The 25597-nt window shown below is 42.4% G+C and overlaps 1 protein-coding gene across 2 annotated transcripts in view; it reads right to left on the reverse strand.

The window, feature by feature from the left end:
- Positions 1-5636: 5636 nt before the first annotated feature.
- IRAK2 (interleukin 1 receptor associated kinase 2) overlaps positions 5637-25597 on the reverse strand; it is a 42018-nt gene continuing 22057 nt past the window's right edge. The window contains exons 5-13 of one of the 2 annotated variants that reach the window (XM_084840263.1): positions 23713-23907; positions 22711-22757; positions 20510-20624; positions 18565-18674; positions 18064-18259; positions 14872-14934; positions 11348-11548; positions 9548-10061; positions 5637-8422 (exon numbers count right to left, since the gene is read on the reverse strand). In XM_084840263.1, coding sequence (XP_084696389.1) covers positions 8310-8422; positions 9548-10061; positions 11348-11548; positions 14872-14934; positions 18064-18259; positions 18565-18674; positions 20510-20624; positions 22711-22757; positions 23713-23907 — 1554 coding nt within the window. In that variant the 3' untranslated portion in view covers positions 5637-8309. Of the gene's footprint in view, positions 8423-9539; positions 10062-11347; positions 11549-14871; positions 14935-18063; positions 18260-18564; positions 18675-20509; positions 20625-22710; positions 22758-23712; positions 23908-25597 lie in introns of both variants that reach the window. The other variant, XM_084840261.1, reaches the window with a different exon arrangement.

A 25597-nucleotide genomic window follows, 5' to 3' on the forward strand; every position in this document is an offset into this window, starting at 1 on the left:
TCTTTCCCAGCATCAGGGTCTTTTCCAGGGAGTTTTCTCTTTGCATTAGGTGGCCAAAATATTTGAGCTTCAGTATCTGTCCTTCCAATGAGCACTCAGGGCTGATTTCCTTTAGGATGGACTGATTTGACCTCCTTGCAGTCCAGGGGACTCGTAAGAGTCTTCTCCAGCACCACAGTTCGAAAGCATCAATTCTTCGGCGCTCAGCCTTCCTTATAGTCTAGCTCTCACAGCCATACGTTGCTACTGGGAAAACCATAGCTTTGATTATACGAACCTTTGTCGGCAAGGTGATGTCTCTGCTTCTGACTATGCTGTTTAGGTTTGCCATAGCTTTCCTCCCAAGGAGCAAGCGTCTTTTAATTTCATGGCTACAGTCACCATCTGCAGTGATCCTGGAGCCCAAGAAAATAAAATCTGTCACTGCTTCCGTTTCTTCCCCTTCTATATGCCAGGAAGTGATGGGGCCAGATGCCATGATCTTAATTTTTTTAATGTTGAGTTTCAAACCAGCTTTTGCACTCTCCACTTTCACCCTCAACAAGAGGCTCTTTAGATCCTCTTCGCTTTCTGCCATTAGGGTGGTATCATCCACGTATCTGTGGTTGTTGATAATTCTCCCGGCAATCTTAATTCCGACCTGTGATTCATCCAACCCAGCGTTTCTCATGATGTACTCTGCATATAAGTTAAATAAGCAGGGCGACAATATACAGCCTTGTCATACTCCTTTCCCAATTTTGAACCAATCGGTTGCTCAACCTGTTCTGGAGGGGGTTGCACTCCCCCTAAAGGATCACATTCGTAGTTTGGGGGTGCTCTTGGATCCAGAAATGTCACTTGAGGCACAGGTCAACTCAGTGGCACGGAGCACTTTTTATCAGCTGAGGCTGTTATACCAACTACGCCCTTACAGAGATAAGGCTAGCTACAGTTATCCACGCTCTGATGACTTCTTGTGTAATTGGATTACTGCAATGCGTTATATGTGGGGCTGCCTTTGAAAACGGTCCGGAAACTTCAGCTGGTCCAAAATAGGGCAGCAAGATTGTTAACAGGGACTGGCCTGCAAGCTCATAGTACGCCAGTACTTTTTCAGCTGCACTGGCTGCCAGTCCATTTCCGGGCCCGATTCAAAGTACTGGTATTAACATTTAAAGCCCTTAACGGCTTGGGGCCAGGTTACCTGAAGGATCGCCTCCTCCCATATGTGCCTGCCCGGACCTTAAGATCGTCGTCAACCTTAAGATCATCGTCAGCGGCCCTCCTCCGTGAGCCCCTGCCAAAGGAAGTGAGGCGGGTGGCTACTAGGAGGAGGGCTTTTTCTGCTGTGGCACCCCGGCTCTGGAATGAGCTCCCTGGTGTGGTTCACCTGGCACCTACATTGTATTCCTTTTGGCGCCAGGTGAAGACCTTTTTATTTTCCCAGGCATTTTAGCTTTCTAAACTTTTAGCTTTGCTGTTTTAAATCTGTATTTTAAACTCCTGCACTGCTGCTAGGTTTTATTGTGGTTGTATTGTTATATTGTGGTTTTAATGTTCTGTATATTTTAAATAGTTTTATTGTGTGCTGTTTGGTTTTAATTTTTGTGAACCGCCCAGAGAGCTTCGGCTATTGGGCGGTATAGAAATGAAATAAATAAATAATAATAAATAATAATTGTTCCATGTCCAGTTCTTACTGTTGCTTCTTGACCCTTGTACAGGTTTCTCAGGAAACAGGTAAGGTGGTCTGGTACTCCCATCTCTTTAAGAATTTGCCACAGTTTGTTGTGATCCACACAATCAAAGACTTTAGCGCAGTCAATGAAGCAGAAATAGATGTTTTTCTGGAATTTTCTTGCTTTCTCCATGATCCAGCGAATGTTGGTGATTTGATCTCTAGTTCCTCTGCCTCTTCAAAACCCAGCTTGTACTTCTGGTAGTTCTCGGTTCGCATACTGCTGAAGCCTAGCTTGTAGGATTTTGAGCATCACCTTGCTGGCATGTGAAATGAGCGCAATTGTACGGTAGTTTGAACACTCTTTGGCATTGCCCTTCTTTGGAACTGGAATGTAAACTGACCTTTTCCAGGCTTGTGGCCACTGTTGAGTGTTCCAAATTTGTTGGCATATTGAGTGCAGCACTTTAACAGCATCATCTTTTAGGATTTTAAATAGCTCAGCTGGAATACTGTCATCTCTGCTAGCTTTGTTGTTAGTAATGCTTCCTAAGGCCCACTTGTCTTCACTCTCTAGGATGTCGGCTCAAGTTCAGTGACTCTCTAGGATGTCGGCTCAAGTTCAGTGACTATCATGGCTATCAGGGACATTCAGATCTTTCCTGTGTAGTTCTTCTGTGTATTCTTTCCACCTCTTCTTAATCTCATCTGCTTCTGTTAGGTCCCTGCCTTCTTTGTCCTTTATCATGCCCGTCTTTGCGCAAAACGTTCCCTTGAGATCTCCAATTTTCTTGAAGAGATCTCTAGTCTTTCCCATTCTGTTGTTTTCCTCGGTTTCTTTGCATTGTTCATTTAAGAAGGCCTTCTTGTCTCTTCTTGCTATTCTCTGGAAATCTGCATTCAATTGGGTATATCTTCCCCTTTCTCCCTTGCTTTTCGCTTCCCTTCTTTCCTCAGCTACTTGTAAAGCCTCATCAGACAGCCACTTTGCTTTCTTGCATTTCTTTTTCTTTGGGTTGGATTTCGTTGCTGCCTCCTGAACAATGTTACGGGCCTCCATCCATAGTTCCTCAGGCACTCTGTCTATCAGGTCTAATCCCTGAAATCTATTCCTCACCTCCACTGTATATTCATCAGGGATATGATTTAGGTCATACCTGAATGGTTTAGTGGTTTTCCCTACATTCTTCAATTTAAGCTGAAATTTTGCAAGAAGCAGCTCATGATCTGAGTCACAGTCAGCTCCAGGTCTTGTTTTGACTGACTGTATGGAGCTTCTCCATCTTTGGCTGCAAAGGACATAATCAACCTGATTTCGATATTGACCATCTGGTGATGTCCATGTGTACAGTCGCCTCTTGTGCTGTAGGAAAGAGAGTGTTTGCTATGATCAGCGTGTTCTCTTGGCAGAACTCTATTAGCCTTTGTCCTGCTTCATTTTGTACACCAAGGCCATGCTTGCCTGTTATCCCGGTGATTTCTCGACTTCCTACTTTAACATTCCAATCCCCTATGATGAAGAGGACATCTTTTTTTGGTGTTAGTTCTAGAAGGTGTTGTAGGTCTTCATAGAACCGATCAACCTCAGCTTCTTTGGCCTCAGTGGTTGGGGCATAGACTTGAATTACTGTGATGTTGAATGGTTTGCCTTGGATTCGTACTGAGATCATTCTATTGTTTTTGAGATTGTACCCCAGTACTGCTTTTCCCACACTTCTATTGACTATTAGTGCTACTCCAGTTCTTCTAAGGCATTCTTGCCCACAGTAGTAAATATAATGGTCACCTGAATTAAATTCGCCTGTGCCTGTCCATTTTAGTTCGCTGATTCCCAAGATGTCGATGTTCAATCTTGCCATCTCATGTTTGACCACCTCCAGCTTACCTTGATTCATTGATCTTACATTCCAGGTTCCTAAACAATATGGTTCTTTACAGCATCGGATTTTCTTTTCAACCACCAGACACATCCACAGCTGAGTGTCCTTTCGGCTTTGGCCCAGCTGCTTCACTCTTTCTGGTGCTACTTGGAAATACCCTCTGCTCTTCCCCAGTAGTATATTGGAAACCTTCCAACCTGAGGGGCTCATCTTCTGGCGTCATCTCTTTTAGCCTTGTGATACGTTCCATGGGGTTTTCTTGGCAGGAATACTGGAGTGGGTTGCCATTTCCCTCTCCAGTGGACCACATTTTGTCAGAACTCTCCGCCATGACCTGTCCGTCTTGGGTGGCTCTGCACAACATAGCTTATGGCTTCACTGAGTTACGCAAGCCCCTTCGCCACAACAAGGCAGTGATCCATGAAGGGGAAGGCAGGTATAAATGCTAATTATTAGGATCATACTTCATGGGTCTATGATGTATCTACAGTTTCTCACTGATTTAATGTTTTTGGGGGAAGTTAATGGGCTGGGGAAGGCTGATTTATGCCTTAATGCATTAATATGCTTCACATACAAGGCAGCGGTGGAGATTCATAGGTTTTTCAGTGGAATGATCAGTAGCAGTGTACTACAAGTGGGACCTGCAACAAAATGTGTAGGATAGAGTGCTCTTGTTCAGGGCTGTGGCCAGCCATACCCTTTTCTAGGATATTCCATCCCATTCTACACCTTTCCAGCAGTTAGTATTCTGTGCCCACTGTGCACGTTAAGCCTCCCCAGGGTTCCCCTCCTCCCCACAACTTTCTTTTATCACTTCTGCAAATCAGGGCCAGCCCAAGAACATTTTGCTGCCAGAGTCAAAGGTCCAAGAACATTTTGCTGGCTGAGCCAAAGCGCCCCCCCCCCCCATACATACATGCATGCAGAAGCTGGCTGGACTGGAAGTTGAATCTTTCTTCAACACTGGCAACGGGACAGAATCCTTTCTCCTGCATCGGAGGGCAGCAGGACAGCTTATGACGCATAGGCCAGGCTGCGTGGTACACACACAGCTCTGTCATCCAAAGCCTCACAGGTGCTACCAGCATTCATTGCCTGACATGGCTGCCTTACTCTTTCTAGCATTCTCTTAAGCCTAAGAGATACCTCTTTTGTGCATTGACGGTGCCATTTTGGGGTACCATCCATACTCAGATATTGAATTTTTTATTAGTGTGCAGTGTATTTATTGCATTTGGGGAATACTCTCAATTTACAGTGCCTCAGCCAGCAACAATTTACATCCTGTGAATGTGCTTCAAAGTCCTCTGCAACATGCAGAGCTTCAGAAAAGTGCACAGAGCAGAAGAATCAATTTGGAAGGAGTTAATTGAAGTGAGACAATTTGAAAACCACTGCTAAAAGTTAAAACAGTAGCATTATTGCAGAGTGGGGACTGGCTGAGAGCTAGAGGCAAGATTTGAACTGGAGATTCTTAGTTATCTTAACCACTCTAAGCCTACCATCCTATGCATACTTGGGCATAAGTCCTATGGAACTTGGCTTAGTGGTATCTTAGCCACTATCCTACACTGTCTATTCTTAAAGGGCACAAAAATAGCTTCTAATTAGATTTTACATTGTGTCCCATTTGCTCAGGTCTTTCCCCACATTTTTCTCTGGCTAGCACAAAGCATACTTGTGGAAAGAATAAAGCCTTTCCTACTATTTCTGTTCCACATACTGTGTAAGTTACTGGTATTTTTAAAACTGTGCAACAGGAAATAGGACTGTTGTACCTGTCATGTGCTGAGCAAAACATCTACAACAAAACTCCCATATAAATGAAACCATATAACTAGGGCCCTGCTATGTAGATTATACAATTTAGGGTGCAATACTGTGTGTGTTTAGACAGAAAAAGTCCTACAGTTCCCAGCATGACCCAAGCAGCCATGCTGGCAGGGAATGCTGGGAGTTGGATGACTTTTTTCTGTCTAAACACACATCGGATTGCACCCTTATTGTTGCACTGACCATTGACGAAGCACAACTGCTATGAGACAGACCATGATAGACTATTAAAAAGCACCACATTCACAGAACAGTCTTTTCCAATGATTTATTTCAAATGTTTGATGAATCTATGCATTTGGAACAAAGAACTTGCAAAATACATTACAATGAGTTGTGGAGCATGAAGAAATTCATATGCCACAATGAAAGCTGCAGTAGTGCATGATACTGTATTTCTATCATCTGTTTTGGTGTTTCAGGTTGCAAGTCTATACACACTTACCTGAGTGTAAGTTTCATTGAATTCAAGGGGGCTTACTTCTGAGTAGACACATATAGGATTGCACTGTTTCCTCTTTTAAAGAAATAAATTCCAGTGAGCAAAATTCTTAATGGCAAAAAGGATAGAAAGTATGATGAATGCAGATAATATGAATATGCTTCTAAGTTGAGATTTTTAAAATCTTTTAGCAATAGTTTATAAAAACCATAAAATACAAAATAAAATATTACCAATATATTTTCTTTTAGTCCTAAAAGGCAAACATCGTTAGTGAAGAGTTTTATTGTTAACCAATATGATTAGCTTACTAGCAAAAAACAAGTGAGTGCAGTACTTATACCGAATATGCTGCCATCCTTCTGACACATCCATCCATTAGATTAATGCTACTTTTCTGGGGAGTGAAAAGGCCCTAACTACAAAAAACAACAACATTCCAAGTCCACTGTCAGAAATTAGTCTGGGATTTCTGGCCCCTGGCAAAGATTTGTCTCAGGCCCTGCTGTCTTCACTGTTTCCCTGCCTTGGTCCCCCTCTTCCAGCTTCTTCCCCATCACTTCCTGCCTCTCCATTTTCTTTTATGGCTGCAATCCTTAGGCATGTGTGTCCATAGATTTCAATGACTTTAGGGGTGCCCAAGTCTACACAGGATCAGAATATGTCATCTCAATAGCCACTGAGGATGTTTTTGGCTGAATTATGCAATCCTATACATATTTACCTGCAAGTGTGTCCCATTGAACTCAGTGGGACACACTTCTGGGTAAACATTCATAGTATTGCACTGCTAATCCAGTTTATTTTATTCTGAATTCTGTACCTAAAAAACATTAAAACCAGACAATCCAGCAACATGTATACTATTTTATCTATTCTAAATCTTTTAGATTTAGAGTAATCGTGTCTTTGAACAGTTCTGCCTGCCACGATGGATAGCAAAACATCAGTTTGGTATTCAGTTATTTTAATACCAGTTTTGCCCAAATATGTAAATACTGCCTGTGTGTAAATGGCTTGTTTCCATGTGCAGATTGTCTTTGCTGAATCAGAGTGGCTGCGCCTAATCCTGCAGTGTTTGACCAAATGCAAAGTTTAAGTTAATGGAACACTACAAACAGTGAACAGCATCGCTTGTTTAACCTTTCACCCCAATCATAGCAATGCAAACTGGGGATTTAGACTAAGAAGTTAAATAGGATTGCCTAATGAGTATTTGACTGGTTCATAATCTGGGGTATCACTTGTAGCAAAAAGTAATGTACTCCAAAAGCCCTCATATTCAGGACTTACAGCACTGTAAACACTGTGATCAGTTCATAGTAAGAGGCAAACTTACAAACAATCTTTGCAAAAGTTCCCAAACCTGTTGGACTTTTATCATGTGAACATAACCTTAGATATGGTGTGCTTTCTAGAATGTCCAGAGATTTAAAGCTAGCCCTTTGTGGCTATTTTGTTTAATAAGTGGAATCTGCAAGAAAATGTTCATTTGTAAGATGTTTCTATTCAGAATTCCTTTTGCCAAGATCCCATTCCTCCTCCCGCTGATTTTCAGTTTTTCCTGACAGCCAGTTCAACGTTTTCTGCCCAGTAAGAAAACTCTGTCCTTACTGGCCTCTTTTGTGATCCCTCCTCCCCACGTATATATTTTTTCTAAATATTTTTTGGACTGTCACACCCCTTGGAGTTCTCCCAAGGGTGCTGATACCTCCCTTTCGATTGTGATCAGTGCCATTTTGGCTACATAAGGACCTACACTTGCAGAACGAGTTCACTATTAATATGTATTATGATTGTTTTATAGAAAGAGCATTGTTGCTTTAAGCTTTGATCCATATCTGCTTGCAGAATTTGAGGGCTTGTTTACACACGGATGTTCAGCACTTGATAACTGCTCTATCAGGTGGCTAGTTGTGTTTGTGAGTGAACCTTCACAAATCAAGCATCACAAATCACCTATCATCTCAACTTTTCATCACTCCAATACTTTTCATTGGATTCCGTTCAAAATGTACTTCCGTTGCAAGTCATCAATTGATATGAATGTATCTGCCTGTTGTACCAGTTGCTGTATCGTATTACCTTGCAGTTCACATAATCAGAGAGCTGGTGAATCATCCAGTCCAATTCCATATCCAAAGAAAGACAATGAAATGCAGTTTGTTTCTGAAGACAGTTCAGTCAACTAGTGCAAATAATGTGCTACGTTATTTAGGATACCCCACTACAAAATAAATAAGTTTTTCCTTCATTTCATTTTGCTTACGCCTTTGATTTCAAAGAAATACCAAAAACATTTCAATAACAGTCATAAAGTAGCGAAGAGAATCCCCTTTGTTCTGGTCACCACAAATTGATGCTCCCTCTCATATAACATTAACATATCTTTCTTACATGTGAATCCAACATTTTAATATTGCTTTTTGGTTTAACTGCTACTGCTAAGAAAGAGTTCTGTATTCTGAAAATGCCACTGGTGATGACTTAGTTACACTGAAGATTCAAAGAGTTCATAACTGTTTATCTTGTTTTCTTCATATAATAGCAATTGTTCCATCAGCTTCTTCTTTTTATCGTTGATCCTTATTTCTATAGCCGATGCTGAAATGAAAAGCAAACAAGCAATATAAGTAACATTACAAATAATGAATATAGTCCCTTCCAAACTATGGAGGTAATAGCAAATCAGAAGTTAGTTTCAACAACTATACTATAGTACAGAATGTTAGCTGCCTTTATAGGTTAACATTCTAACCTAACCTATAAAAGGCAAGAATGGCCGAAATCTTGCTTATATCTCAAAGAAGCATCCTATAAAAGGGTAACACAGTGAGATGCATACATTATAAATCCCTCATATTTAACCATTTTAAAGATCGACAGATGCAAGCATGTAATGATGTGACAAAGACAGCCTCCAGGCACCATACCTGATGCAGTTTCAATTCAAATGGTTCTTTTGGAATCCTGGATTCCAACTTGGAAAACAGAGAGATAAATGGGAGAAGTAGCTATACAGCTACATTTTGGACTGTCCCAAATCTTACAATGCTTCTGAGGGTGATAGGGAGCAAGTAAAATACATAAGAACATAAGAAGAGCCATGCTGGATCAGACTAAGGGTCCATCTAGTCCAGCATTCTGTTCCCACAGAGGCCAACCAGCTACCCACGGGAAACCCACAATCAGGACATGAGTGCAGCAGCACCCTCCCGCCCGTGTTCCCCAGCAACTGGTGTACATAGGCATGCTACCTCTGTTGCTGGAGGTAACATATAGCCATCAGGACTAGTAGCCACTGAAAGCCTTCTCCTCCATGAATTTGTCTAGGGCATGAAAGTATTACTGCTTGGATTCAACCAGAGGAGATAAAATAGTATCAGAGAAAAGGAAAAGAGCCAAGAAAGAATGCTCCAGGCCCATTCCTAATGGCAGCAGATCTATACTGGTATGAAGACAAATGGATCATAGCACAACATCTATTCTCCTTGCTAAAGCCATCTGGGGGGCACATAAGGACATATTGCTTCCCAGTTTACCCCTACCTCCACTTCCCTCCCCTCTTTTGTTTTGCCTGTGGTGAATTTTAGGTTATAAGCTCCTCAGGGCAGGGACCTGTTCTCAGATGCTCTGTAAATACATACATACATACATACATAAATGAAAAACTTTATATGTGTTTATAATGTCCTCACTCCAAAGAATACTTAAAAGTTACCTTTTTACCTTGTGAAGCACAGGCAGCTTCAAAATCTTCTGTATTTGATGGAAATGTTGTATTTGAAGAAGCAGTTGTTTCTTTTGGCTTTGTACTCCTGTCAGAGTCCATATTTTCTGCTGTGAACACACTGTCATATTCTGGATCCTTTGTCAGAGGATTAGCCGAAGAAACATTTTCTAGATCTGGATTGCTCTTGCTTGGTGGCTGGCAGGCTACATCGTCCATAGGGTCCCATGAAAAGTTACTCGATTCATCTGATTCACAAGGGACGTGTAGCATTTGCTCAGAATACGTTTCAGGAGGCACAACTCTTATCAAAGGTGGTAACACATCTGCACAGTTCAGGGATCCAAAATTCACACCATCCTTGCTGTCATCTGACAAACCAATGATGAAGGGACTAGCTGGCTCATCATTGGTTTCTTCTGGGGTATTGTCAGAGAGTCCAAAATATCTGCTTCCCTCAGGCATTTTCCGATACTTTATTTGATGATCCGCTAGTTCCATAATTTCATGCACCTGTTTTTAACAACAATGTTAAACAGCTCATTTGTATTTTTCTCACTAAATGTCTGCCTGAACAAAAATGTTTTGTCCTAGTGCAGGAAAGATTGCAATGTGGGCACTGGGCAACTTTCTAGAGCAGGGCTGGGGAACATCCAGCCTCATCCAGATGCTGCCTTAGTTGGGGCAGTTTCACCCATGTCATGCCTTCCCCCTTATGGAGGATGTGGCATAGGCAAAGCATCCCCGACTGAGGTGGCTGGAGCTGCCCTCCAGATACTGCCTCAGTTGGGGTGGCATTGCTGCACATGAGCTTTCCCCCACGGGGGAAAGCCCATGCACAGTGAAGCTGATCAGCATATTGATGATACCTCACTGTACATGGGTGATTTTCTATTCTGTCAGCTGCCTCATGAACCGGTTTGTTAAGAAGCGGGTTGTAAATAAATGTCCCTGACTTTTAGGGATATGGATCTCCCCTTCACACTTTTCAGCCAGTACTGGTGTGTACTTGTGGTGACATGTGTGAGTTCAGTATTGGGGGAGAGTAGGAGGGCCACCACAGATGGCTAGCCCTGTGGCCCTTCGTGGTCTTGATCTGGCCCTGGCTGTGTGGCTCTGAGGATCTCACTTGATTCTCTGTGGAATAGGAGTTGTTGCTGGGACAGGAGAATGTTGGTCCAAAGGAGTGCTTTTTTGTGATTGTGTGATTTCCCCACCCTCTCCTTTGCACATATAATCTTAAAGTTCATGTGCCTCAGTTTTTACTTTCTGTGTTATAGACTGCTGGCTGTTGGGAATTCAAAAGGCTGCTCCACCTCTACTGACCCCCTTAGCCCCGCCTCTGCTGACCCCCTTGGCTCCGCCTCTGCTAACCCTGTCCTCTGCCCTACAAGCCTCAGTGGGCACCAGCCACCACTGTTTTGGGCTCTCTGTAGGGGTGTGGCTATGGAGACTGTCACGATGAGCAGCTGCACTTCAAAATGTAACAGTACACCACTGCGCAGGAAGTTTACACAAGTAGAACAGGCTTCCCATTGCAGACAGTCACCCTCCACTTGTGCTAGCTTGCTCATCCTCGCTCTCCTGGCTCTAATCGCATGAAGAAAATTAATGCTTGAGTAGGGCTACAATGTGCAGAGTATGGACTAACTAACTGGCTCTTCCCCTCAACCATTTGCTAGGTGGAGGATTCTGGCTGGGGTGCAGACCTGTGTTTGCTAGAGAGGTTTATAGGACTGAGGGATGAAGCATCACTGCTAGAATAGGAGGTGGACTAGGAAGGGGGATGTCACATTTACCTCGGCCATGTTAGCATTCTTTTTCCGCAGACAAACACAAGCAGCAGTGGCCAAACAAATAGCAGTCATGGCTGGCAAGTGAAATGCTTGCTTGTCTTGATATTTACGACATATTTCTGCTGCAGCGAGTTTTTCAAAGGTTCTTTCTTTAGAACAGGATAGTTCTTTGGCCACTTGGATTTCCTCAAGGAGGGCATCTTTCTGTTGAAGAAAAAATATGGGAGAGATGCAGATGCTCCATCTTTTTTGTACCGGAGCAATATTAAACTGGTCGACTCAATTCAGCTCAGAGGACTGCAGCAAAATCACATTATGAAGCAGAGGATAATGTTCAGATTTTATTTGCATGTAATTAAGACAGACTGCATACAAACGAAGGGACAAGATAATGAGAGCTGAAAAACTATGGACTGAGCTTTCCGATCCACTAGGATTTTGTAATATCTTTTCACAGGGTTATGCTATATTAGTCAAAAGTCTGTCCCAGAGCTATTTAACAAGTTTACACTGGTGTGGTTAATGTACACCAGTTTTTACAGCCTAGAGCAGGTTGGGGGACTTCCCTAACAGTTTTCAGATTTACCCAGTTACATGGATTTGTTTCTGATACTGCTACGTGGATTGAGAAGTCAGCATCCAATATATGAATGAAAATTCAAATGCTGGACAGCTCCTAGCATTACCAGTCAAGCTACATTCCATCTTTTCCCCCTTAACAGATTTTTGGTGGAAAGAAAAATAGATGGAAGAAGTGGTGGGAAAACACATGGAAGGGTTACAAATGGAAAACGGCGTCAGGAGCTCTCCCTCCTAAAATACTGTGGATGAAGCAAGGCGATTGCACAAAATAAGTCTTATCTGGAAGTTCCCATTGTAACTGAGCCTGAAGGCACACAAATCTCCACAGTGCCTAGTGCAGGAGGAGGGCTTGCAGTTGTGAGTTTGAGGTTACATCAGGGATACAGGGTGGAACATTTCTATCTGGGTGCTACCAGATGGGCGGCTCCTAGTGCTAATAAATCATTGTTATTCCACTGTGTCAGGATTCCTTTAGCCCCCACTTTATTTAAACGTAGAAAACAAACACAGACAAGAGGCTTCAGTCTACAGCTAATAGTTTGGAAGACAGAAACAAAATTCAAAGTGATCTTGATAGACTAGAGCGCTGGGCAGAAAACAACAGAATGACATTTAATAGGGATAAATGCCAAGTTCTGCACCTAGGCAAAAGAAAGTGCTATTTTGGGCTGCATTAATAGAAGCATAGCTTCCAAATCCCGGGAAGTACTAGTTCCCCTCTACTCAGCACTGGTGGTTAGGCCTCATCTGGGGTACTGTGTCCAGTTCTGGGCACCACACTTTAAGAAGGATGCAGACAATTTGGAGAGGGTTCAGAGGAGGGCAACAAAGATGATCAGGGGACTGGAAACAAAAGCCCTATGAAGAGAGACTGAAAGAACTGGGCAAGTTTAGCCTTGAGAAGAGAAGACTAAAGGGAGATATGATAGTGCTCTTCAAGTACTTGAAAGGCTGTCACAGAGAGGAAGGCCAGGATCTCTTCTTGATCATCCCAGAGTGCAGGACACAGAATAATGGGCTCAAGTTACAGGAAGCCAGATTCCGGCTGAACATCAAGAAAAACTTCCTGACTGTTAGAGCAATACGACAATGGAACCCATTACCTAGGGAGGTGGTGGGCTGTCCCACACTGGAGGCATTCAAGACGAGGCTGGACAGCCATCTGTCAGGGATGCTCTGACTTGGATTCCTGCATTGAGCGGGGGGTTGGACTCGATGGCCTTGTAGGCCCCTTCCAACTCTACTATTCTATGATTCTATACAGCTTTAATCCATTACTTCACAGGGTCATACAGATGCAAATTCTCAGTGACTCTCAGTCTACAAAGGAATGCCTTCAGGGGAATTCAAAAGGAATTCAAAACAGAGTTGTCCACAGTTTGAAGAGGAAGGCGGTCTCACTAGCCTAACTTAAGGGTGGGGGGAGGTCTCTTTCTCTCTCTCTCTCTCAGTCTCGTGAGGCTTCTGAGCACAGCTTCTCACGCAAGGCCAATCAGGAAGACTGTCTAATTTCTGCCCCTGTCTTCTGTCTCTTTGCTCTGCGCCTGGCATCTATTAGATCAGATTCCCCAAACTCTGCCTCCTTCTGTTCGCTGTCTCTCACAGGGGTGTGTGAAGAGGAACCCTCATCCTCAGCCAGTTGGGAGTTTGTAACCTGAGAAGCTGGCCCAGTCATGTCTGGACTAGCCTGGGAAAACACCTCCCCCATATCTGGTGGTTCTCCTTCAGAATCTGAACTGCTATCTCACTCCCTGTGCTCAGAAACACCCCTGACACGCTGTAAGCTGGAAGTGGAACTGCAACTGACTTCCCACACTATCAGGAGATATTGTGCATACATCCCACTATGTTATTTATACAAAAGTGCCCTTAGTGCTACTCTTCTATCTTTTTTAAGGGCCATGGTTTTGTTGCAGGGAGTGACATATCAGGCAGTTGTACACATCACAGCTCAGAACACATTCACTATACCCATGCAGCGGGCACCCTTTTTATCACCCATTTATTTTAAATTGATCTTTTAAGTAGGACTAAAACAGTTTTCCAGCTATCTTTAAAACAAATATTAAAATAGTGAAATACCACTTAAATGGAAGAATTCTATAGGGCTAGACTCCTCTAATGATAGATATATAGATATAGATATATATGAATATGAGAGAGAGAGAGAGAGAGAGAGAGAGAGAGAGAGAGAGAGATGAATAACAAAACAATTTCCATTCACTGCCACTTTAGAAAGGTGGTTAATAGCAACAATCAGAAAGATTTTAATTTCGTTTTAATTAACAGCACTATACCCCTGTAATGCTATAATACTTTTTCTTTAAAGTACTATTGTATCATAACAGGTGTATAGCACTATACCCCTATAATGCTAATTTTAAAAGCTTTCAAAAAAATACCTTTCTGGTCACTGCTATTAACCACTCTGCCTGCTATTGGGAGTGGGGGGTTGGAAATATTGGGCAGTATCCAATGGTAGTTCTACACAGATTATGCCAGTTCACTTCAATGGGTCTACTCTATGTAGGAGTACCACCAGATACTGCCCATTTATTCAGCATGTAAAATTAACACAGTGTGCTTATTTTAACTTCATACTTTAATGAGCTTCATAAACATTGTGAATTAGATTCCAACCAGTTTATGGTATCAGAAAACCTTCTGGAAATGTTTTGATTCAAACCAATTTGATTCAGAATTTTCTTGAAAACCTGCATCACTTAACTGTATAGGGGGTGTGCATGCAGTACTAGGTTTGTTTGTTTTTTGATGTGATGGCTCCATCCCTAGTAGTGGAGAGGATATGGCACATATGCCACAAGTGATCTGCATGAAGAAACAGATTTTGGCAAGTATTGCCTTCTCCAAAGCAAGATGAAGAGCTCCCATTTTAACAGCCCTGCTTCAAACGCCATCTTACTAATAAAATTGTTTTCACTTACCAGAAAAATAGGTTGCCTTCCTTCATCCATTGCCTTCATCCCAGTCAGTATCTCTGCTAAAACCTAGGGGGGAAATTTCAATTATTTTTTCTAGGGCTGTGCACCGCCTCGTTACAAAGCCCGAATAATGAGGCGAAGCGGGCTTATTTGGAGCAAAATCGTCGTGATACAAGGTGGGTCAGAGCAGTACCGAGGTGCCCTGGGGCAAATTGCTCCCCCCCACTATGAAGCACCTCCTCCGCCCTGTATATTCAGAGCTCTACTTAATGCCTGAGCGGTCCAGTCAGGCTGTCTCCAAAACGTATCAACTTCTGAAAGTTCACGTGGAGGGGCATGAGGAGGAAGGAGGGAGGGAGGGGAAGGTGAGTGGATCCAGGAAGGCAGGGGAAGGTGAGCGCAGGAGAAGGAGGGAGTGTGCTTTGGCGAACAGGAACTCTCAGCCAGAATCGACACCTGCAGTCTCCAATGAGAGAGAGTGGTGAAGGAAGGGGGTATATATACTTCGGCAAAAGGCTGCATTCTATTATTGCACTAGCTGTGTCTTTGGGAGAGAGGGCTGGTATGGGTAGATGATTGTGTGTGTGCTTGTGTGTGCGCATGCACATGCATTCCTAGGAGTTGTTCCTTCAATTTATTTGATTTTGATCGACATTAGGCTTTCTTCAAAATTTAAATTAAAAGGAAACAGCTTGGTTGTACTGGGAGCATTCCCTTCCCTCACTCCTTGATCGTCCTTCCTGTTTGGTTCGGTGTCTTTTGCAGCACCTCTCCCAACCGCCTTCTCCTATTTCTTTCTACCTCCTACTCTTTTGTTATTTGTATGCGATTAGATTCATCTCTCCTTTCCATATTTTTTCAAACTAACATAGCTTTTCCTTGCTTGTTGCTGCTACGCTCTCCCTTCCCCCGCCATTCCTGTGTTTGTTTATCTCAATTTTGAACTCCAGAAAAGGCAGGGTTTCTTGTTTAATGTCGACCCTCACTTCTGCTTTCTTCATTCTATTTCCTTGTTGTTTTTCTCAGTCAACTCTGTCTCTTTTAGACTTTTACAAACCCAATCTTATTTTGATTTTTAAAAGCAAACATTGACTTCTGGGCATGTTCCTCCTCCCCACCCCCTCTTTTAAAGTCATATTCAAGCTTTTAATTTTTTCCTTCTTTCTAAATTCTTAAAGAGGTAGGGAGAAGTTACAGCTCTTTGCTTTCAGAGTTTTCCTGGAAAAACTCGAATTTCACCTGCACCTAGCACACAAGCCGGTGGGCCAAACTGCCTGCGCTTTGGGGAGCTCAATGCCCTCAAGGGGGGCTGGGAGAGGCCAAGGTGTCACATGCGTGTGTGGAAATAAGGAGAAATTACAGTTCTTTGAGAGTTTCTGTGGAAAACATCAGATTTTAACTCCGCCTAGCACAATAACCACTGGCCCAAACAGTCTGAAATTGTGCGTGTGGCCTCCTCTCCAAGGGGGTGGAGAGGTTGCCAAATTTCATGCCTCTTTCATAAAAAGTGAAAAAGTTAGGACCGTTTGTGTTTTCCCATGCAAGTCAATCGGAAAACACCAAAAACTAGCGATCCGGATATCCAAATCTCATTTCAGATTCAGATCTGAGTCGGAGCAGAGGGGGTCGAAATTGGTCCGAGGCGGATAGGGGTTGCTTCTGAGATCTGAAGCGGCATCAGAAGCAGATCGAGGGGTCTGTGCATAGCCCTATTCCCCCCCCCCCTTTAGAACAGATTAGTCATTAAGAGCAATATTATAGAGTAATTCTAAGTGGGGCCAAGGGGAGGGGGAACAAAATGGCAGATCCACCGTCATCTCCAAAAGGGTGTGTGTGTGTGTGTGTGGGGGGGCAAACTTACCTTTCCCCCCACTGTGAATCCTCATTTATTTTTAATTAATTAAGTAATTATTTATTTTTAATTAAATAAATAGCCTCAGCTATAACTAGCCTCAGCTCTGCCTTTTGGAGCCTTCCAATGGCTCCAGCTCTCTGTGGGTGTTGCAGGGGCCGCCATGAGAGAGATTCCCCTTGCTGGTGGAGGGGCATTTCCGCACCATCCTAACTCCCTCCAGTCAGCAGATCTGGGGGTCAGGATTACACTCTTACTTGCCAAGATATTTCCCATCCACTTGTCCTCTGCTCTCAAGAGAGATGTTCATTAGGCAGAAATTCATTTCAGAGCAATTATTATATTCACAGCTGTGTGCAGAGAGCTTCGGCTATTGGGCGGTATAGAAATGAAATAAATAAATAAATAAATAAATTTTGTGCTGGAGGGGGGAAAGGGGGGGGTCTGTGCTGAGGCAACCAAATCCATTAAGCACTTGTGAAAATTAAATTCTGTCATCGGTATAAAAGATGCCAACACAGATAGTTGTTTATGTTGCCAAATGTGTTCTTATTCTGACTGCCAGAGCCAGGAAGAGCACTGAAACCCCACTTCTTCACCACCGGACATCTCACTAATCCCCAATCTTGACTTCTGAGGTTTCACCAACTATTGCCTCCACTTTTCAAGCCCATCAAACCATTAATACTAGAAATTATGAAAATCAATCAAACCCATGATCCATCCTCTGCTATTGACATGGAGCTCTACATGCTCACAAAGCAGCACACATGGGAGGGGACTATTAAAGCCACTATAAAGCTTTTCCTCCACCTGTCCCCGTTCCTTGAACAGGCATGTGTCGAACTGAGTACATTGCAGAACACTCTGCTGTTACCTTTAAGGAGATGGCCATCTGCTGCTACCATAGAGAGATACAACAGCCCTCTCCACGGTTCTGGCACGGAGGCTACTTATGCAGTACACCTCTGCTATGAACATACAATGCTGCCTTACACTGAGCCAAACTACTGGTCTATCTATCCCAGTACTGCCTACTCTGACTGGCAGCACCTCTCCTAGTCCTAAGGCAGAGTCTTTCCCAGCCCTGCCACCCAAAATCCTTTTCACTAGAGATGCTCGGGATAAAACCTAGGAATGCAGAACATGCTCCATCTAACACTGAGCAATGGGCCCACTCTTAAGTCTCTATGCCCAGAGAATTATTTTTAAAAATAGCAAATGGACATTATGCCAATCCATAATATGGTGGAAGCAACAAATGACATTCACTGAAATGAAACCTTGCCGAACTCTTGGCATGAGTCTCATGTAGTATTATGCACAGAAGGTGGACAACTTACTATTCCACAACCAAATATGTCCACTTTTTCTGTGAGCTGCCCATGCCTGACGAAATCTTCTGGGAAGTAAGCAAGAGAAGCTTGCAAGACTTTGGTTTTCATCACAGCATACTCAGATTTTTTCTCCACAGGGTGCAACCTGAGACCGGAATGTCCAAGTTGTGGTACAAAGTTCGCATCCAGCAAAACATTGGAACTGTGTGTGTAGGAGACAAGAAGCACAAATCAAGGGTCAGCTACAAGAACTGGTAACCAATTCATACCTGAATGCCATAAAATGGCTTGGAATAATGCAATTTAATGTTAAGTACCTTTTTAATATGAAAATGAGTGTCCTAGCAAAGCTGTAATGCTGAAAAGGTACATCAAGCCATAAATTAGGGTCCTATCTTCAGACTGCAGAATTTTATTTTTTAGCCAGTTGGAAAGTTTCACCAGTTTATAAAAAAGACGTTATAATGGCATAAAGAAGAGAATGATGTTTTAAAGTCAGTTCCCAACCTTTTCACATTTCCATGAATAATGTCAAAGTGATGTAAGTACTGAATGGCTTGAATAAGTCCCAAAGATATTCTAATGCGTTGATACCACGATACTGACTTGGAATCACTCTGCAACAAAAAGGGAAAGTGGTTCTTTGAAGATATCAAAATTACATGACTATCAACATGCCTTTCTCTGGAGCAGGAAACAACAGAACTCTCCACAGGCCCAAGCTTTCTGATGAGTGTGCAATAGAAACTCACATTGGTTCAAAGCAGGAAACTAACATTCAGAGGATCAAAGGGAATATTTTTTTTCTTTTAAAATATAGATACACACACACAGAGACCCTGTACTCTGATACAAAATGGACGTTTGTGGTTTTTATGAAAATGGCAGGCAACCATGTTGATTTATTAGGAAAAAATCCTTCAGGTAACAGTAATACAATACCAAATAAAAAACACTGGTCCTAATAAAAGTTATTAAACTACTGTTACTTTTGGATTGATGGCTATGTTGCATTGTACCGAATGGATTTCCAAATCCAATAGATACTGTAGTACTTGCCCAAATTTCACAGCTGGGATCCAGAAATCTATGTTGGGTGCACCCAAAGGCTTCATCAACTCCAGTGGGATTTTTTTACTTTTCCCCTTTAATCAGCAGATTCCCAGGTCATATTACAAACTGCTTTTGAAACTGCTCTTCACAGAACACAAGTCCAACGTTTCCCAGAACTAGTCATGCAGAACTTTAGATTCAAACCCAGATTCTAAAAAATACACCCAGAAGCTGAAAAGCAGAAACATCCTGTTCTGACTGACTCATTTTGTAGCAGAAAACACCTTCTGCAGAGCATCTGCAGTATTTTCAGTACCTGACATAAATGCATGTTTGAACTTGTTTCCTCCCCACCACTCACAGGTCAATGACTGGGAAGACTGGGTGTCAGAAAAGTAAGAGGAAAAGATGCTTCTCCAAAAGATGCTTCTTCAGGCAAGAAAGCAGGTCAATTCAATTTGAAACATTTGGAGACAGGACTTTGCCCAATCAGCTTGATACCATTAATTCATTCATTTATTCAATATCCCACACTATCTCAATGGCTCTGGGCAGCTTACACATATATTTAATTTTTTTATACTAGAGGGGAAATCCAACCTCCCCACGGAGATATGGACATTCTTGCTGGGGGGGGGGGGGAGGCGTGCAATCTCCCAGTAGCCCTCCTTCCTCTGGCTAGTGACGGGGGCCTGAGTTTCCTTCCTTTTATCTCTCCAGCCACAGGGCAATTGATCAACTGTTGACAGCAGAGTTCTTTCTGGAAGGAAGAGGGAAGCAGGCTCCCAGCAGCTGTTTGGCCAATGGTTAGGGTCAGGCTGATATTCCTGTTGTTGGGGAAGGGGTGGCCCCCTCAATGTAGAGCTTGGTCTTCTGCCCAGTGACTGCAGCCAGAGTGAACCTACAGCCCTCAAGATGTCGTAGAACTCATCAAGCTGAACTTGTTGAACCCATCATCCATGACCACTGACCATGCCAGCTGGGGCTGATAGAAATTGAAATCTGACATCAGGTGTGCCAGAGTTCCCCATCCCTGGCATAGGCCATTATAGAATGTTGTTGTTTTTGTTTGTTCAAGTCAACACTCATTTATTTTTAATACATTTTTGTAGAACACGCTGGAGAGCCAGTGTGGTGTACTGGCTAGAGTGCTGGACTGAGAGCTGGGAGATCCAGGTTCTAGTCCCCACTTGACTGTGGAAGCTCACTGGGTGCCTTTGGGCCAGTCACAGACTATCAGCCCAACTCACCTCCCAGGGTTGTTGTTGTGAGGATAAAATGGAGGAGGAGGAGGATTATGTACGTCGCCTTGGGTTCCTTAAGGAGGAAAAAAGGCGGGATATAAATGTAATAAATAAAATAAATAAACTCTGACGTAATGTGCAGCCTTGTTGCTTACCTGACACTGGAGTCTATCCATCAATGATCCATTTGGCATGTAAGGGTATATCAGGCAGTGAAATCCACTTTCTACAGAAAAGCCTAGAAGCTGTAGAATGTTAGGGTGGCAACACCTAAAGGGCATTTGAACAGATATTACTTGAAAAAATGGAATGGACCATCATTTTAAATACTACTAGACGTTCTAATTTAAATTAGAGCATTTGAACAATGTATAGTTAGCACCACCTCTAAAAGTTTAGCAAGGGATCATGTCTTTCACAAACAGATAGTACTAACTGGGATGTTTCAGATGTTACTCTCTCCCTGCCAGCCCCCATGTGTGATACGAACAAGAGCAGGCCTTGGGCTCACATACTTCCCCCCTATTCTCCCCACTGTTCCTTCCTGCTCATAAAAGTGAACAACCAAGTCAAGAAATTCTCCATTGGATACTGAACTTTCTTTTTTAAAAATTCTTTATAACATACATAAAACACCATGAACAATAATCAACAAAATTCATCATACAAAAGAAGACTAATAAACAGAAAAAAGTGGGAAAAGAAAAGAAGAAAGAGAAAAGAAAAAAAATCTACAATATTTCAAACAACATTTGGAATCTTATTACAATACATACTTGTGAAAAATAAGTAGGAGTCTTAGGGGGGTATTACAAATATTAAAATAAATATGAATATTATATTTAAAGGAGGTTAATGCCATATGTAAACCAAATATTACTAAAGGCTTTTGAGACAGAATGTGTAGTACTGTCTTTATTCATATATGCATATATCCACCACTTGGCAGCAAAAGTATCTATTTTCTTTTGTCCTTCTGCTATGCATAACTTTTGAGTCAATTTTTCTATTAACACTACTTCCCATACCTCGTTATACCACTTAGCTACTGAAATTCCTTGTAGATCTTTCCAATATCTGGCAATAAGCACTCATGCTGCTATTAAGATATCCCACCAGTTTCATATGTGATAGAAATCTATACTGTCCATGGAATAGGTTTAAAAGCCCTAAGTCTGGAGATTTGGTTACAGTTGTTCCTATTATGTTTGAGATTTCCAAGAAATTTGGTCGGAAAAATCTGAGATCCTCTTACAAAACTACCATATATGGTGGAAAGACCCCACCGCATCACATCCCTGGCAACACTTAGAAGAGCTATTCCTAGACATATAAGAAATCCTCAAAGGGGTAAGATACCACTTCTGAACTATTTTTATTGATGTTTCTCGAAACATAGCTGACGTGGACTTAGAAGGGAATTGTGTCCACAAAGAGGACACAGAGAGGATACCCTCTTCAATATCAATATTCCAATCTTTTCCCCATATTCTTTTTAGGTCATTCAAAGAGCCCATATCTGTACACAGTAAGATGTCATAAATCGTGGAAATTAATTTTTTCAGTAACTGTGAAATCTGCTACCAACCTTTCACAATGGGTAAGAGGCCAAGTGCCTTGTTCTTTCATATTGGGCTGCCTTATAAAGGTACCCAATTAGCCAGGTTACAGTAGAATATAATGGATACTGAACTTTCTAAGTGTACAGGTGTGTGTCCGTGTGTGTGTGACATTGCAATAGCCCCTCTATCATATCTATATTTAAATTGCTAGTATGAGTCCACAACTGTACTGCTAAGTTGAAACTAAAACATTTTAGGTCATACTGGTAGTTTTTTAAAAAACATATAGACCATGGGTGGACAGCATGTGGCCTAAAGGCCACATGCTGCTCCCCCTGCCCCAAATACACACACTGAACAAAATGGCATCTGGAGCACTATGGAGAATCAAAAAGGTCAAATTTAGCTTGTTTGCAAGGAATATTGACCCTTTTAGGGCTCCATAGCTTGCTACGGAGCCCTAAAAGGGTCCAATTAACTTGCAAACAAGCTACATTTGACCTTTATGGCACCCTGGGTGTCATTTTTTTCATTTATTTTTAAAATTAATTTTGGGGCTGCCCAGCAGATTGCAGTCTGCAAGGGGGGGGGGGGTGTTCAGCGGCAAAAAATCCCCCGGACCTCCCAAAGTTGCCCACTCCTGATATAGAACGTAGATGCACACAAAACAGAAAGTGCAAGGCCCCTGGAGTTTCTGCTAAAAAATGCTTACCAGCACAGCTGAAACACAAGATATTGCTTACACGGTAAACTGAAGGTGTTTGCACAGAACCAATGTTTGCACACCTACTTACCGAAAGCAGATCTGTACTTCTGTACGAAAAAACCTTTGGGTCTCATTCTGGTGGAAAAAGCGAATATATTAATTACTTGTCCCAAGAGCATGACAAATACATGCATATATTCTAACATCTATTAACTGGACATTTTCTTAAGTAGGTAATTAAGGTTCCCTAGCACTCATTTTAGCTTAATACTCAAAATGCCAAATCAGGAATGCAGGAAATGTAACTTGCAGTGAGCCACCTTTAATGACTTAGCAGAAAAGCTGCATAGAAAATTAATTAATTAATCGTGTTTTTTCATAACACCCTACCACCACCACAGAGAGGTTCAGTATCTGAAACTATTTGCTTCTCGCCTGGGATGGGTGAAGAAAATCTAGAAGAAAACTATTTGCTCCTAGATTTGGGCTGAGCCCCAGCACACAGACCCAGGCTGATTATTGGTTCTGATCTAGAATTGTGTTTTTAATTGTTTTTAATTTACTTTTTTATTACTGTTTTAACTAAGTTCTTATCCACATTGAGCACCATTTGTTTGGAGGAAAGGTGGGTTATAAATCAAATAAACAGAAATAATCTGGGCCCACCAGATTATTTTTCAGGACATGCAGAAATAATGGGTAGATCTGGATTTCTGGACTGGGGCTTCATTGCTAGATGTTGGCTGGGCCCCAACACATAGTTGATATTTATTTTTATTTATTGCATTGATATACTGCCCAATAGCTGATGAGGGTGAAAGCAGCATTGGCACATCAGACTGGTTCTCAACCAGGTGAGGCCTAGTGCACAGATATGGGGAACACACTATGAACCCATTCAAGAACATTTCTAGAGTTTAGAAGGTCTCCCCTTTCTAGAAGGTCTTCTATCAAATACGCAGGTGGGGGGAGTCCTCAAGAATCTGCTGTGGGAATTTGATGGCACCCCTAGTTCTAAACAGTCTCCCACAGTCCTTTCTAATTTAGCAGTTTTGTTAAATTCATGACATAAATGAAGAGAGATACCTGCCTCTTTTAGCTTTTTCACAACATATGAAGTGTTGTCTCTCCGACCTTTATAGGCAATAGCAAAAATGCCTTCACTAATTCGGTTTTCCGCACTAAAGCCACTGGTGGCAGTTTCCACATCACTTGGGGTCCACACAAGGCTAGCACTCTGGTGATTAGGAACAGTTTCTTGTTGAGGAAGGGAAGAACTGCAGGGCTAGGGATTTCAAATAAAAGACATTGCAGTGTTACTGCAGTAAACATCAGAAATCGTACTTTCAAATGCATGCCAGACCACAGGCTGCAATTGCAACAGCATTAATACCTAGAAGAACTGGTTAACAGTAGAGATGCACATCAAAGTAATTGAACTGAAATATATTTTAGTATTATTTTATTTTAGATTGTACTTTATATTATTGATATAATCCTTGCTTGAGCGGATGTCCATTTTTGAATTAAAATATTATCAATTCCATTGAGGTGGGGAAAAATGGAAAAAGATGGCCCAAATATGAGTGTGTCTAAATCTGGATTTCATGAAGTATATTCATACCAAAGTATATTCATTTTCATACCAATAGGCAGAGGGTTATTAATGATCTCTGTCACTGAAGATTCACAGAGCTCTAAGTAAATTTCTGTTCCAAGGAACAATGCTGAAACAATGTGCCAAGAAACCATGCTGAACATGTGGTCTTACAGTTCAGTTAGCCTTCTGTTAGTTTATACGCAAAGCAAGGGAGCAGCCGCTCTCAGTTCCCCTCATTGTAAATCAAGTCAGACCACTGAAAAGAAAAGGAAATGTCTTACTTTGTCTTTGAAAGTTAGTCAGCTGTCATTTCATAATAAGTGAAATGAGATTCGAACCCATCACCTCTGAGGTACCAGGTCAAGAACTACCTGTACAGGAATACTCTTAAAGAAGAGCCAAAGAAAATGCTCAGGAAATGCTGGGAGTTACAGGGCTCTTTTCTGTCTAAACATGCATAGGATTGTATCCTTGGCTATGCTGAGAAAAGAGCCTGCTGGAGACTTTCAAGTATTGCTGCCAGTCAGAGTAGACAATGGGCAGAATCCAATGCTGCCCATCCATTAGCCGAGCTGGCCACCGATTTTGGTCCGTGCCCAGCCAGCCCCACCACTTTCATTTCGCAAGTGACCCCTACCGCTTGTGGAATGGCGATTTAGCGCTTCTGGAGGCTAGCCCCCAAATGAGAAGAAACACTCATTTCTGGAAGAGGGCAGGTTGGCGGAACTCCCTTACTTGAGCTCTGCCAACCTGCCCCCTTCCAGAAACGAGCATTTTCGCTCGTTTGGGAGCTTGTCTCCAGAAGCACTAAATCGCCATTCCGCAAGCGGTAAGGGCCACTTGTGAAGCGAAAGTGGTGGGGCCAGCTGGGCATGGACCAACATTGGTGGCCAGTTTGGAAGTGGTGGGGCTGGCCGTGCACACAAGGGCAGGGTTGGATTCTGCCCAATACTGGGTAGATGAGCCAATGGTCAAACTCTATATATCAATGGTCTACATATAAATATAAGGTAGCTTGGTAAGTTCACACAGGAGGATGTAGAGCTGTGTACAGTTGTTACTAAGTCACATGTGTTGCTTATCATGGACAATATCCAGCAGACCAAAATGTATAAGCTAGTTGCAGTAACACTGGTCCTGATGCAGGGAGCTGGTTTAGCTTATTCTCAGGGCAAGATGACATTTTATGTTATTCATGCCTTTTTAAGTGTGCTAACGTTGGCCATCTGGCATGTGCTTCCAATTCAGATGCTGCTATTTGCTACTGCATGTGTAAGGGGCAAATGGTAGCCAGGGGAGGGCAAATTTTAGTGAGAAACTGGTGTTGTGCCCTGATCCAGATCAAAAACACCTTCTGAATTGGAGCACCACATAG

The sequence above is a fragment of the Heloderma suspectum genome, chromosome 2 (genome assembly GCF_057233095.1).
Source record: "Heloderma suspectum isolate Gila_16-S chromosome 2, 16-S_ref, whole genome shotgun sequence".
Taxonomy (NCBI): domain Eukaryota; kingdom Metazoa; phylum Chordata; class Lepidosauria; order Squamata; family Helodermatidae; genus Heloderma; species Heloderma suspectum.